The sequence below is a fragment of the Phialemonium atrogriseum genome, assembly GCF_030411735.1.
Source record: "Phialemonium atrogriseum strain 8032-3 unplaced genomic scaffold QBC33scaffold_15, whole genome shotgun sequence".
In the NCBI taxonomy this organism is placed as follows: Eukaryota; Fungi; Ascomycota; class Sordariomycetes; order Cephalothecales; family Cephalothecaceae; genus Phialemonium; species Phialemonium atrogriseum.
Window position 1 is genome coordinate 307,535 of NW_026848152.1, and position 13,922 is coordinate 321,456.

Genomic DNA, 13,922 nt, shown 5'->3' on the forward strand with positions numbered 1-13,922 from the left:
TTTTACATTTGGGTAGGTTATTGTCTACGTTTATACTGTGCAGGGCAATGGTCAGTATACCCGTTTTTCCCCCAATTTAATTGTTGTATAAAAACCCCCCCCCCCCCCCCCCCGCCCAATTTCCACACCGGCTCCGAAGCTTATCAAATTCCTCCTAGACCCCGATAAAAGCGCCCGGTCCAGGGTTTGGAGGACGACGGTACTCCCAATCTAGAGGGGCCGCTGTGCCAACCTTGGTCAACAACACAATGAGCTCGGATTCGAACCATAGGAGCATCATGAAGAACCTTGACATGGACAGCACTCGTCGTCATAGCCCTAGCGCAAGTGAGTCGGGTGAAGCTGGTACTCTCCGGGGCGTGCCGTCCTTCAGCAAGGATAGCCCGACCGGCAGTCCTAGATTCCCCTCCTCCTTGACTGGGAATGCGTCGGCATCACCGCAGACAGGCAGGTTCGGGCACCGCTCTAGGAACAGCACCGATTCAGTGTCCTCTAATGCGGCCATTTATGGCTCGGGCGTGCCACCAGAGGCCAGCCAGATGCTCAAGAACGGAATGAGCATTGGGGAGATGATGAATGCGAATCGAAACTCTGAAGTTATTAGGCGCCATGGCCAGGATGGTGGCCGTCCGTCCCCTCCGGATTCCGGCGATAGAAGCGCCGGAACCGATCCGCCAGTGAGCGCCAAGGACCCGAAGGACTCGAAGTCGTTCCTCTCGTTCCTGTCGAGGAAAAAGAAGCCGAAGGAGGATGGCGCATTCCCGTCCCCAGAAGAAATGGATTCTCCCACTAGTCCGGCCATCAGCTTCAAACCGCATTCCTTTGGAAGCAAGGCGGGCAATGCTAGCGAAACTTCCTTGGACCGTCCCGGGTCAAGCTTCTCCACGGCGGCGGACCACGGACCTTCTCTGCGTTCCCGAAGAGCGGGCAACCCCCGCGTCTACATCCTTGCGACGGTCGATTATTGGAACTACCGCATGATAGATGTCACCGACATAGACACGCCGACCGATTTTAGGGAGATCGTATGTGTCAACCTTCGGATATCAAATTTCGACGGTGCCCAGATATTCCTCACCGAGCTGGGAAAGGGCGATCATGAAGAGCCCCTGGATGATGCCAAGCTCATGGCGCTCAAGAAGCTCAAGGCGGACTCTGCGGGAACCCTGAAGCTTTTCGTACGGCCTGCAGAAGCCTACTCTCACCTGGTGGCTGGTGCAAAGATGGACGAAGAAGCTTACGCGAGACTTAACGGGCAGCGGCAGAGATCCAGCTCTTCGCCGCCGACGTCGAGGCAGAACACCATGCCCAACGAGGGGAGAGAGATGGACGAGGCCGCTCTGAACGAGCAATCGATTGCCTACCACGAGGAGCAGCTGAGGAGGCAACACGAATACCTCGCGAAGCGGAACCAGGCAAACTTGAAAGACACAGGTACCTCAGACTCGGCCTACGGGATTGTGGGCAGGAATGTCAACTTCGACCTGCCGCGACTTTCGCCGTTCGAGGACAGAAAGCCCGATAACTTGTTCCCTCAACGCAAGGCACCAGCGCCCCCTGAAGATCCTTCTGCGACTTTGATCAAGGCGAATTCGTTGAGCAAGAAGACTGGTCAAGGAGCACGCAGCCCAGAAGACGCGGTCGATGGCCACCAGAAGCGCCCATCGACAGACTTGCGTGAGGAGATGTACGAGAAACAGAAGCGGAAGCTCAGTGCCCAGCCAACGGGCAGCATCGGGGGACTGCTGGTCGGCATGGGTACAAGGCTCGGAGGAGTCGGACATCCGTCTGCTACCGGCTCGCGGGCCCTATCGACTAACCGGGCCGCGTCGTCGCCGTCTACCACAAACGGTGAGTCTAGCCATCGAGGCAAGGGAGCCATGTCTCTGGTCAACTTCGGCGAGTGCGGTAATTCCCGGTCAGGCGGGAACAATTCACGGCCTGGGGCATCTGGATCGCCCGGTTCCTTGACATGGAGCCGTGGCAATCTGCCCTTCATCGTGCCAGACTACTCGCCGCCCGTGGGAATACCGCTGCACCGAGGTAACCCTGTAGACATTCCCAGCACACCTGTCTCGAACACGCCCTACGATGAGACAGAAGCTAAAATGAATCACGTAGTGCAAAACGCTGTGTCGTTAGGGGACGTCAGTCCCGGCACACGCAGACGCGTCAGCGGCGGTCACCAACCTAACAGGCGGAAGTCACACGGGCCTGACGTTGACTTCCAAGAGACAGAAGTCGACTTCTCTCGCGGACCAGCCCCGCCGACATGGAAGCGGCCGGAGGACGACGAAGACTCGGGCGACAATTCTGACGATGGGCTCTTCGCGGTCCCCATTTGTGCTCGCAGTGGTGGCGCAAGGGGCAAGGCTTTGGCGCCAAAGCAGCAGGGTAACGGCGAGGGCGGAGAGTCAGACGGCAGTGGGAAGCGGCCAAGCCTGAAGGTCAACACGAACCGAGCGAAGAAGAACCTCTCTGTGGCCTTCACGTCGCCGCAGTCCAGCATCGGCATTAAGACACCCGACGTCGATGACGACGACGGAATCAACAGCGTCAGGAGCTCCAGGAGCTTCCAACGCCGGACACCCGGGACGCCTGCGTCTGATGGATGGGAGGAGCCGGCCGAGGACAGCAAGCTTAGCAGACGCAAATCCTTCGTGGAGAAGGATGTCTGGGCTAATCGTCCGCCAACCGATGCGCTCATCAACAATCTCGAAGACTACTTCCCCAACTTAGATGTCGACCAGCCTGTGCTGGAGGAAAATGCCGAGCAGGACGTGCCTCCGTCGCCAATTTCCGAGGCGGATGAACACACGTTGGGCAGGAGCAATCAAGCAACAGCGCAAGCGGCCGCTGCGACGCCGGGATTAAGCAGCAATAGAGCATCGTCGATCTACAACGAGAGCGACACTCTTGGCTCCGACGAGTCGACTCTCAAGGCAGGAGAGTCACGGCCCGTCTCCATGCAATCGATCGCACGGCGCAGCATCCGTCGCTCGGGCGGGTTGGGCCGCATGAAGTCTATCAGGGAGGTGGCGCGCGGGGCCCACGAAGCCAACAAGCGGTTCACCCGGACATCGTCGCACGCCGCGGGCCCGTCAGCCAGTCGCGACTCCAACCTGTTGCGGCGCAAGAGCACCAAGATGTTCAACGCCAACATTGTGCAGATCCGCCCGGAGCGGGGGTCCATCAACTCTGCCATGGGCTTGACGACCATCCCGCAGGACAGCCTGCCCAACCAGAACGCGCTGCCCAAGCGTCAGACGACGTTCCGCTGGTTCAAGGGCCAGCTCATCGGCAAGGGCACGTACGGGCGGGTGTACCTCGGCATGAACGCCACGACGGGCGAGTTCCTGGCCGTGAAGGAGGTCGAGGTAAACCCGAAGGCTGCCCAGGGGGACAAGAACAAGATGCGGGAGATGGTGGCGGCGCTCGACCAGGAGATCGACACGATGCAGCACCTCGACCACGTCAATATCGTGCAGTATCTGGGCTGCGAGCGCAAGGAGACGAGCATCTCCATCTTCTTGGAGTACATCTCGGGTGGCTCCATCGGATCGTGCCTGCGGAAACACGGCAAGTTCGAGGAGAGCGTCGTCTCCTCCCTCACGCAGCAGACGCTGAGCGGCCTCGCGTACCTCCACAGGGAGGGCATCCTCCACCGCGATCTCAAGGCGGACAACATCCTGCTGGACCTGGACGGCACCTGCAAGATCTCGGACTTTGGCATCAGCAAGAAGACGGACAACATCTACGGGAATGACAAGACCAACAGCATGCAGGGCTCCGTCTTCTGGATGGCGCCCGAGGTCATCCGGTCACAGGGCGAGGGCTACAGCGCCAAGGTGGACATCTGGTCCCTCGGCTGCGTGGTCCTGGAGATGTTTGCGGGGCGGCGACCCTGGAGCAAGGAGGAGGCAGTGGGGGCCATCTACAAGATCGCCAATGGAGAGATCCCGCCCATCCCGGATGAGGTCACGGCGAAGATCTCGCCGCTGGCCATCGCCTTTATGCTGGATTGCTTCACAGTGTAAGTCGTCGTGTCGTGACACTCTCTCGGTACATTTGGATGTGGAAATGCTGATTACGAGACCCTTTCTATAGAAACCCGTCTGAGCGACCAACTGCCGACATGCTCCTCTCCCAGCACCCCTTCTGCTACCTGGACCCGGGCTATAACTTCTTTGATACGGAGCTGTATGCGAAGATCAGGGGCACGTACTGAGGCTGGGAATCAGATGCAGGTCGTTTTGCTGTGGTTGATTGTTGCTAATAGTCGATTGTGTTCGAACGGTGCATTGAGGCCTTGGATCAAGAGGCACCGGACTAGAGTGGAATGGGATGGGATGTGGGCGGTCATGTACGCTTTCTAGCTAAGGGGGATTTGATATACGGGGCGATATAGGCGTGATGATATCTCTGCGTAGGTAGACATGAGAAGTACCATACCTAATATGTAAGGAAAAATTAGCAAAAAGTCGGGAATAAGACCAACCTGGAAATGATCATCTGCCTTCAGCGGATCGGCACGGCACTGGGAAAGGTTACATTGGCTACTAAGAGCTACCAAGAGCTCGGATCCTTTTGAAGCCGCGGCTTCACGGGAGCACAAATACCACGAGCGAGGGGCCTCGCCAGCACGGACGGAACGGGGTTCAAAGCCCGGATCTCGAGCGGAGGGAGCGAGCGCATTGCCGTGTTAGGATGAGCCTGAGCGCAACCCTCGATCAACAGCGAGAGAGGGGTGGCCCATCGGCGATGTAACAAGCATCACGGGCCTACTGCGTAGGGCGGGCGGAACATGGTGTTTAACGTTATTAGGTTCGGGGTAGCATTATAGTGTACGCGAACGGCGGATCACCTGGGTTTCCACCTACCTGCAGAAAGACCCTGAGTTACGGCAGGGATTGTTCAGAACCATCGTATTCATCTTTGTAAGGCTAAGGTCGGCTAGTTTGTCATGGAGACAGGGCAAAACGCAGGATGATTCAGGCAGGAGCCTACATGTAGAGTTTGCACGATGGTGCCACAAGAAAAGCCACATCAATTGAAATTGTGAGTGCCAGTTGAAAATTCAATGTTGCGCCCCTGACTAGTACCTGACTACCACCCACAGTACCTGGGAATCTAGGTACCCGGTAGCAGTTGATCACTCTAGATAAACTATAAACTCAGAACTGACAGCTGCAAGGCAGGGGGTTTCCCAGCGAACATTCATTCGGCCCGCCACCGCGGCGCGGGGCAGGAGAAAAATCTCCGCTTCCCTCCTTTGGGAAGAATGCAGCCTCGAGAGATCTGGCCTCCGCAAAAATGCCATTATTGGTCTAGTCACTTGATATATGTTGTTGACCAACGAGAGGGGCCGGAACATATTGTTCAAGTTTGCCGACACTTTCTCCAAGCCCTCTCCATCGCTCTCAATAGTCAATTCTCAAATACTTGGGCCCAGACTCGGGCGTGAGACATGCCAAGACTTGCCCCCAGCGTAACACCGGGGCGCGTTCCTTCCCTAGCCCGGATGAATTCGCCTGCCTGTAATGGAGGTGGTCTCCCGCCCCCATTTCCCTCGCCGCCATGGACCTTCTCGCGGCCAAGTATGCCTGTGGCGTTGCGTGAACTTTATTGTCTAGAGATTCATTCCTGCCTTCCCTCATCCAAGTCTGGCCGCCATCGCTTATCGTCCCAGTTGCTCGTGGCTACCGCCGCCGCTCCTTACTGCAAAGTACAGTACATACCTTGCCACACCACCCTCCCTTACCTTTGACTCGTGTGCCCAAGGGACAAGCTCGATCTCCTTGGATTATCTCGAAGAAGCTACAGCTACACACACGTGTGCTTGCTTGCGCCTATGCGGAAATGCCCATAGTTGTCCGATATAGCCTTACCTCCTTTATCGACCTACATTCACCTCGCGCAAGCGTTAGGGAGTGAACCCGTCGCCTCTCCCTGTCGTCGCCTGGCCAGAAACGGCCGTTTCGATCCTTTTAAGCCGCCGCCGCCGCCACGATGATTCGCTTTCGCAGATACCGCGTCTTCCTAATATTCTCCCTCATTATAATCGCCCTATTATACCAGGTGTCCAAGAACTCCCGCTGGGACCCCGCTGGGCCGTCTCCGTATGACTCTCCACAGTGGAACTCGGGTTCAGATCGCAAGCCGTCGTATGGAGGACCCGAGGAGGTGAGGCTAGCGGAGGGCAATGGTGAGGCACCGGCCGAACCACAACCCAAGGAACCAGCTCCAATCAAAATCCCCCAGCTCAAGACTAGCAACGAGCTCAAGGGAGAATATGGCTTGCCCACGCCTACCGAGACGCCGACGCCGGCGGAGACGAGGGCTTCTGGTGCCGATAAACCTAGCCCAGTCAAGGGCGCCGCTCACGCGACGGGCGCTGTCGTCCTGGATATCCCGATCCTAAAACCCGGCCTTGTCGAGGACTTATCTCAAGCCGAAGACGAAAGCGCCATTGTTCAGAAGCCTCCAGGGGCTTTGGAGGGCCCAGCGAAGCCGGCGAGCACCGCGGTCCATTGGCGCAAGGTTCCTGAGCAGTTCCCAGTCCCGGAGGAGTCGTTGATCATGTTGCCGACAGGCAAGCCCAAGCCCATCCCTACCGTACAATACCGCTTCGGAGACGAGTCGGAAACGGCAAAGGTGAAGCGGGAGTCGCGGCTGGCCAAGGTCAAGAACGAAGCCCTGCGCGCCTGGCGGGGCTATAAGAAATTTGCGTGGACTCACGACGAGTTGAAGCCCGTCTCCCAGGACTTCCGGGATCCGTTTTGCGGCTGGGCAGCGACGCTTGTGGATTCCCTGGATACTCTCTGGATCATGGGGATGGAGGACGAGTTCGACCAAGCCGTGCAAGCTGTCAAGGACATTGACTTCACAACCACGCCCTACAGAAATGATATCCCCGTCTTTGAGACTGTGATCCGTTATCTGGGAGGTCTGCTCGCCGCCTACGACGTCTCCGGTGGCCACTCGGGCAATTACAGGATTCTTCTAGACAAGGCGTTAGAGCTTGCAGAAATCCTGATGGGCGCCTTCGATACTCCGAACCGCATGCCCGTTCTTTATTACAGCTGGAAACCGGAGTACGCGTCCCAGCCACAGAGAGCCTCTTCAAGCGCCAGTGTGGCAGAGCTTGGGTCCTTGTCCATGGAATTCACGCACCTGGCCCAACTAACAGGCAAGAACAAGTATTATGACGCCGTTGCTCGCATTACGGACGCCCTCGAAGATTATCAGAACCGGGGTACTGCCCTCCCCGGTATCTTCCCGGAGAGGATAGACGCTTCTGGCTGCAACCGAACTGCCGCCCAACTGAACAGCCTTGCGGCCAGCAGCAAGGGTGCCCGAGCTCAGGCAGAGGCTGCCGAGGACATTTCCGACCCCGAAGGATACACCCCCGACGCACTCCCCGGGGATAAGGCACCGAAAAAGCAGGGGGACAACAAAAACAAGGTTGAATTTCATGTCACCCCTGGAGTCAACCCTGGTGATCCGGGGATCGGTGAGATCCACAACATTGGGAAGCGCGATGTAGACAGCACAAACGAGAAGCGAGATACGAGTCCCGCTTTCGTGTACCAGCCGTTCACGGCTGCTGGATCGGCCGCAACCTGGGAATGTGTTCCCCAGGGCCTGACAAGCGGAGGCTCCATGGAGTCGTACAGCATGGGAGGCAGCCAAGACTCGACGTACGAATACTTTCCGAAGCAGTACCTGCTGCTCGGGGGCCTGGAACCGAAGTACCGCACCATACATGAGAAGGTTGTCAAAGCAGTCAAGAAGTACCTGCTCTTCAAGCCCTTGACCAAGGATGATCGGGACATCTTGTTCTCGGCAAAAGCGAACACCAGGGACAACTCTGACGAGGACCTCATTCGCAACTATGAAATCACGCACCTCACCTGCTTTTTGGGAGGCATGTTCGGCTTGGGAGGCAAGATCTTCGAGAGTCCCGAGGATGTCGAGGTGGGCAAGAGGCTCGCAGCTGGTTGCGCCTGGGCATACGAAACCTTCCCGATGGGCATCATGCCAGAGATGTCAACCATCACGCCATGCGAGGATCCAAGCGACTGCCACTGGAACGAGACCCTGTGGTGGGACCGACTGGATCCCAACCCCAAGTGGCGGGATGACCAGATGCGGGATTATTTTGAGAGGAAGAGGGAATATGAGCAAGAACTCGCGCTGTTCGAGAAAGAGGCTGCCCTGAGAGCCAAGGCAGAGGAGGAGGCGAAGCGACAAGAGGCGCTGAGGAAACAGAGCCAACAGGTGGACAACGACAAGCGAGAGGCCGGCTCTGTCTCGGATCTGGCAGCCGCTGGCCCGGGAGGGAACGGCACCGTTCCTTCGATCCAGAAGAGACAGGTTGCCGTGAGTGCTGAGGCGGCCGAGAGGGCGGATAGGGAGACCCAGATCGAGGAGAAGGTCAGGACGCTTGAGGCCGAGCTGGACCTGAACAGCGTCACTGCTCATCAGAGCCACACCGGCGCGGGCCAGGCCCACGCTGCTGAGCCTCAACGGCCCGAGGAGCCCGCGAAACCAGTCTCGCACGCCGAGTTCGTCAAGAACCGTATTGCCAATGAACATCTTCCGCCAGGGTTCACCACGCTAAACGATCGGCGGTATATCCTTCGGTATGTTTGAATAACGATCAACCGCAATTGATTGGCAGACTGTGCAGGGTTTAAACTAACGCATTCATTCCTTTACAGACCCGAGGCGATCGAATCGGTCTGGTACATGTACCGCATCACCGGTGATCCTTTGTGGCAGGAGAGGGGCTGGAGGATGTTCGAGTCCGTCATCGCTGCGACGCAGACCCCAATCGGGCACAGCGCCGTCGACGACATCACGATTGACCCGGCTAGCGAGGCACCAATGCTCGTAGACAACATGGAGAGCTTCTGGCTCGCCGAGACGCTCAAGTACTTCTATCTCCTGTTTACCACGCCGGATGTTATCTCCCTAGATGACTGGGTCCTCAACACGGAGGCCCATCCGTTTAGGCGCCCGACTTGAACCCTGGCCGGAATTGAGAATACCTATGGGACTGTCTCGATCCTATAAAAGGAATGAATGAAACTTCTTAATGGCCGTTCTCTGGGGAAATGAACGAGAGGCGGGGCCAAGACAAGGAGCTCATTCGCATGCATGGCTTGAACCATCACGACCATGGGCGACGTCGCGCCCTCTTCATTGGACGGGAGAACTCATTGTGCCGGCGTTTGGCGTAAACTTGAATAGGCCCGTACATAATCATGTTGCTAATTTGTATACGAAAGCAGCCCAGAAACCCTGGGTCCTGCGTTTTATTTCTCCAGGCATTGGGGGTATCCAAGTACAGCACATACTACCTAGGTATATTGTTTGTTCCTGGTGCATGCTTGCTTGTGTTCCGATCCACTTGAGATTTGCTCTATCTATCTATGTATATATACATCCCCCTATTCTATCACGCGGGAAAACAACCTGTCGACAGATTCAAGGTAATCTCCATCACACACAATCGGACTCTGCGAGGAGCTGGAATCAGCTCGGAACGGTGGGACGTGAGAAAACGAGCAGTTCAAATTCACCGGTTTCCGCAGACCTCGACGAGGGGAAAAAAGCCAAATCTCATAGAAACTCCGTAACCCTTATGCTGTTGCTCGATGACGTGGCGTTCCAAAGTATCGTCGTCGCAGGTCTCGGACGAAAAAGGTTCGCGCATCTTCCCCTCCTTACCCAACCCTCCGACACGCACACACAACAAAAACAAAAGATTTCCATGGAACAGAAAAACATGGGGCTCCCCAACATACAATGGCCGCACTCTAGACGAAACCCTTCCTTCCCACTGCAGAATCCCCTGGCCTGATAGTCGTGTATAGGGTCCTCGGTCCTCGGTCCTTCCCTGGCGTCCCTCGCGCCACGCCGCCGCCCCATCTCTATGGAATCATTAATGCGAAGCCGCGGCCTCGTACCCGTTGTTTTCGTGTTCTCGTGTCGTCGGCTCCGGCAGTCTCTCTCTCGTTGGAAGGTTTGACCCAGGAGCAAAAAAAAAAGGAAAAGACCGCCCCAGATGCCCCAGTCCCGTATAGTCCGTCGCGAACGTGTTCCCTGTGGTGGGAAAAGGGGAAGAACCAAAACAAACACACACACACACATACAGCCCGACCCTGCTTTCCTCGTCCATGGATGTTCCCCGTGCTCCTTTCCGGCTTGCTCAACAGGGGCCAGGAGACAATAGGACATGCTTGCCCCCGCTCAGTCCATGATCTGCGCCAGCACCCTGATGCTGAGGATCATGACGAGCAGGCCGATGGTGACGACGATGAGCAGGGTGAAGCTGAACCAGCCCATGACCATGGCGCTGGTGCCCACGCCGCTGCGCACGCTGCCGTTGGCAAAGTCCTGGGCGATGACGCTGGCGGCCACCGAGGCCGTGTGCTGCCAGAGGACCGACACCAGCACGAAGATGGACGCGATGAAGATGATGGCCAGCGACACCTGGCTGACGGGCCGGCTGGGGAAGGGCTTCACCTCGCGCTCCGAGCCCTCCGAGTCCTCCTCCTCGTGCCAGCCGGGGAAGGTGGCGAGGAGGAGGAAGCAGATGAAGGCGAAGATGATGGCGATGATGCTGGGGGGGGGGCTGGTGTTAGCTAGATGGAGGGTAAGAGAGGAAGGGGCTTTTATCACGCACATCAAGTAGGGGAACACAATCATGTCCTTGAACTGGCTCGCCAGCCAGATGAGGTTGAGCGGGTCCTGGTCGACCGACACCTCCTTTGCCAGCGCCGTGGCGTTGTTGCTGCACAGCCACGACCCGCCGTCCGGGTTCACGCAGATGCCAAAATAGCCCACGCGGGCCTGCAGGTGGGCGCCGCCGACAATGTTGGACATGGCGGTGTTTACGTTATAATCCACCTGCGCTGTGTCGGGCACCGCCGTGTAGTGCTTGTAGTAGAGTGAGAGGAGGAAGATGTCGGGGATTAACGGGGAGGAGGAGGAGCATCCTGCTAGCAGGAGCGCTGTTTGCCGGAACATTGAATGTTAGCTGCCAACAACCATGGCCTGAGCGGGAATTGGGAGGGGGGTCCTGCTCGTACATAATAGTATGATAGACACTGCTATCAGAATCATCAACACATGGTGGTATCCCAGGAACGGTACCCATCCTAGCAAAAGGAATCATGTTAGTAATTGGTCTCGGCCTCGAGATTTCTCCCACCCCAAGTTGGCATTGCTGCTTCTGGGGTGGGAAAGCGTGGAGGTGCAAACATACGGTACCACCCGACTCTGAATCTTTCCCCCGCCATCCGTGCCGTTGGCTCTTCTTCTCGGCGACTTGACTATGGGTATGCCGTCGAGAATCACGCCCAGCCCCGCCCTCCGCTCGTGCCGGAGTGACGGTTGGGGATCGGAATGCGCCTGCAGCGCTGGAATGCAAGCGGATGCGCCCTGAAATCCGAGACGTGGTGGGTCGGTTGCGGCTGGAGAAATCGGGAGACGGACCTCTCGCCTTCGCTGGTATGGAATGCGGATGTTCCCTTCGGATCGCCGTCTTGGGGGGATCGGGTCGGCTGTCAGGGATACGATGGGGGAAGAAGAATGGACGAGGTCGACTCTAGACGGATGGTGTATGGTTAAAGCTCTCTTGTGCTTTGCTGAAGTACACACGCACACAGTGACTTTCCTAGGCAGGCTGGGTGCTGCAGGCTAGGAGACTTCAAGATAGTGAGATTGGGTACGGGGATTGATGGTGGAATTGCTTTGCAAGAGTCGGTCGTGCCTTAGGGGGGAATATGTCAGCATGAATTGAATGGAATGGAATGCGGATGTGGACGGTAGGACACGAGCTTGAGCCTTACAAAACTGCGATGTTCTAGACTGGATTCAGGTGGTTGGTATGCAGAATGATGATCATGGGAAGTCAAAATGAGCATGTAGCTTGGTGCAAGTGCAGGTGGACTGACCATAGGAAGTACCAAGGGCTCAATCCCACTGACCGAATATTTACTTAGGCAACCAGCTTGGTTGGCCCGGCAGCCAGCCACTGCCACATCATCGCTCAGCCCAATTGCCCAGGGGCTGCTCGGCGCTAATGAGGCCCACTTTTCTAGCCCCCCGTTCTGGACCTGCAGAACTGCACTGAGGAAGACGTCATTTCAGGGGAAGTGCATTGGGAATTCTCTTTTTCAACAAAATATCACGAGAAAAGTGTTGCTTAAGGTGGAAGTGCTACTGTCAGAGAGTTTCATATTTCAAAATGGCGTCCCACGAAGACATTCTGAAGCAACACCCCGAGAATCCACCCCATACATCCGTACAGATCGTTTGTTGTTTATGGCAACCACCCATAAATAAGACCCTGGTCTATAGCTAACATAGTACTTGATTGTAGGGAACATGCGGATGGGTCCAATCTCCGAAACGATTTTCAGAGGAGACATCAGGCGGGAATTGACAGAGCTACGGAATGAGTGCCGACAGCACAAAGCAGCGAGCTGTTGTTTTGTTTGTCTTGCCTTGATATGAATGAGAGAGCTAACAATTCCTAATTTTACAACGGGAGCTACCCAAATGTTCGACGAGAACCACATGTTCTTGTTTGCAGAGAAGGCAGACATTATTCATATTTAATCGTCAACACGGCGGGCACTATTATAGAAGATGGCAGCTTAGAGCTGAAACAGAACTGTATTCAGACTGCGATGGGTATCTGAACGGAAGCCAGCAGTAGGGCAGCCACTTGTGACTTACAAAGGTATACATCGAATAACATTCCGATCACAGGTTCAACAACCCTCCTAGATCCTTCTCCATGGCTCGCAACCTCTCTTGGAGTTCCTTCTTTTTCTTGTCAAGCTCCCGCACTTCCTCCTCCTCCCTCTTCAGATCATCCTCGGTCACGAAATCGCTAGCATCCCCAGCGAACTTGCCGTCGTCCTCCTCGTCTTCCTCCGCGAAATGATCCCTGTTCATCCTCCCTAGGGCCTCCTGCTGCTCGGCGACTTTCGCCTCATAGTAAGCCAGCGTATTGCTCTGATGCGCGTATTTCTGCCGCTGCGCCGGTATCCTCTCCGCCGCGCCGGGCAGAGGATAGACATTGCACAACTTCTCCGCACCGTGCAGGAGGACCTCGATGTCGACGTCACCCTTGCCCGCCGCACCCCCCTCGCCGGCGCCCTGCCGCCGCACGATCTGCGCGTGCAGGTCGCCGCCTAGGACTGCCGCGACGGCGGTGTGCCGTCGCGGCCCGCCGGCGGAGCCGCGGGTGGAGCGGTCCGTCGGCGGGCCCGTCGTCACCTCGCCGCCGGCGACGTTGAAGACGGTCTGCCGCCGGTTGGAGGGCTTCGGCGGGTCCGGGTTGTGGCTCGTGGCCGGGGGCGGCGGGGGCGGGACGGAAAAGAGGGCGCGCTCGTGCGCCTCCGTGTCGCGGATCAGTGAGGTGATGTCGTGGTTGGAGAGGAGGGCGTTGGTGAAGATTTTGGGAGGTGGGAAGCTGTTACGATGGTTAGACACGCGTCTCCCTTCTGCCTTCATGCTCAGAGGCCCCACGCTCGGGATGGGGGCAAGGGTGCGAGATGCCGGCTTACGGGAGGCTGTCAATGCCTTGGCAGGAGAATGATATCTGCTCAAGGTGTGCTGAGAGTAGCGACATGGTGTTTTGGTGTCCTCTTATGGAGGAAATGCACCGCGCCTGGGCTTCCAAAGATTGATGGGGCGTCCTGTTGTTTGAAGTCGAGAGAGATCCTTGGCTAATGGGATTTTAACCACCAAGGAGTGCACCCAAGAGCAACTCTCTCAAACAACAGTACTTGGTAGCTGGTATCGTCGGGATGGCGCTACATGATGGAAGGCCAAAACAGTGAGGAGGGGCGTGTCTTATCTTATCGTTGCGCGCGTGGCTGGCCATCCCACCCGTCTTC

General features: G+C 56.9%; 4 protein-coding genes across 4 annotated transcripts in view; 2 read left to right on the top strand and 2 right to left on the bottom strand.

Moving 5' to 3' along the window:
- Positions 1-4,228, top strand: part of QBC33DRAFT_453127 (uncharacterized protein) — a gene marked incomplete at both ends in the record, with an annotated part of 5,457 nt that extends 1,229 nt beyond the window's left edge. Inside the window, 2 exons of the mRNA XM_060424669.1 lie at positions 159-4,033; positions 4,108-4,228. Of these exons, the coding sequence (XP_060282668.1) occupies positions 159-4,033; positions 4,108-4,228 (3,996 nt within the window). The remainder of the gene's footprint in view (positions 1-158; positions 4,034-4,107) is intronic.
- Positions 4,229-5,888: 1,660 nt separating this feature from the next.
- Positions 5,889-9,346, top strand: QBC33DRAFT_100699 (putative glycoside hydrolase). The gene is made up of 2 exons (XM_060421834.1): positions 5,889-8,645; positions 8,724-9,346. The coding sequence occupies exons 1-2, from the start codon at positions 6,010-6,012 to the stop codon at positions 9,028-9,030; spliced, it is 2,943 nt and encodes a 980-aa protein (XP_060282669.1). The 5' UTR covers positions 5,889-6,009; the 3' UTR covers positions 9,031-9,346.
- Positions 9,347-10,035: 689 nt separating this feature from the next.
- Positions 10,036-11,262, bottom strand: QBC33DRAFT_100740 (putative membrane fusion mating protein fig1 protein). Its single transcript, XM_060421835.1, has 3 exons — positions 11,100-11,262; positions 10,694-11,021; positions 10,036-10,630 (listed from the first exon to the last, which is right to left on the bottom strand). The coding sequence occupies exons 1-3, from the start codon at positions 11,131-11,133 to the stop codon at positions 10,258-10,260; spliced, it is 735 nt and encodes a 244-aa protein (XP_060282670.1). The 5' UTR covers positions 11,134-11,262; the 3' UTR covers positions 10,036-10,257.
- Positions 11,263-12,700: 1,438 nt separating this feature from the next.
- On the bottom strand, positions 12,701-13,737 carry QBC33DRAFT_588599 (putative dash subunit protein). Its single transcript, XM_060431550.1, has 2 exons — positions 13,590-13,737; positions 12,701-13,495 (listed from the first exon to the last, which is right to left on the bottom strand). The coding sequence occupies exons 1-2, from the start codon at positions 13,652-13,654 to the stop codon at positions 12,781-12,783; spliced, it is 780 nt and encodes a 259-aa protein (XP_060282671.1). The 5' UTR covers positions 13,655-13,737; the 3' UTR covers positions 12,701-12,780.
- Positions 13,738-13,922: the final 185 nt, after the last annotated feature.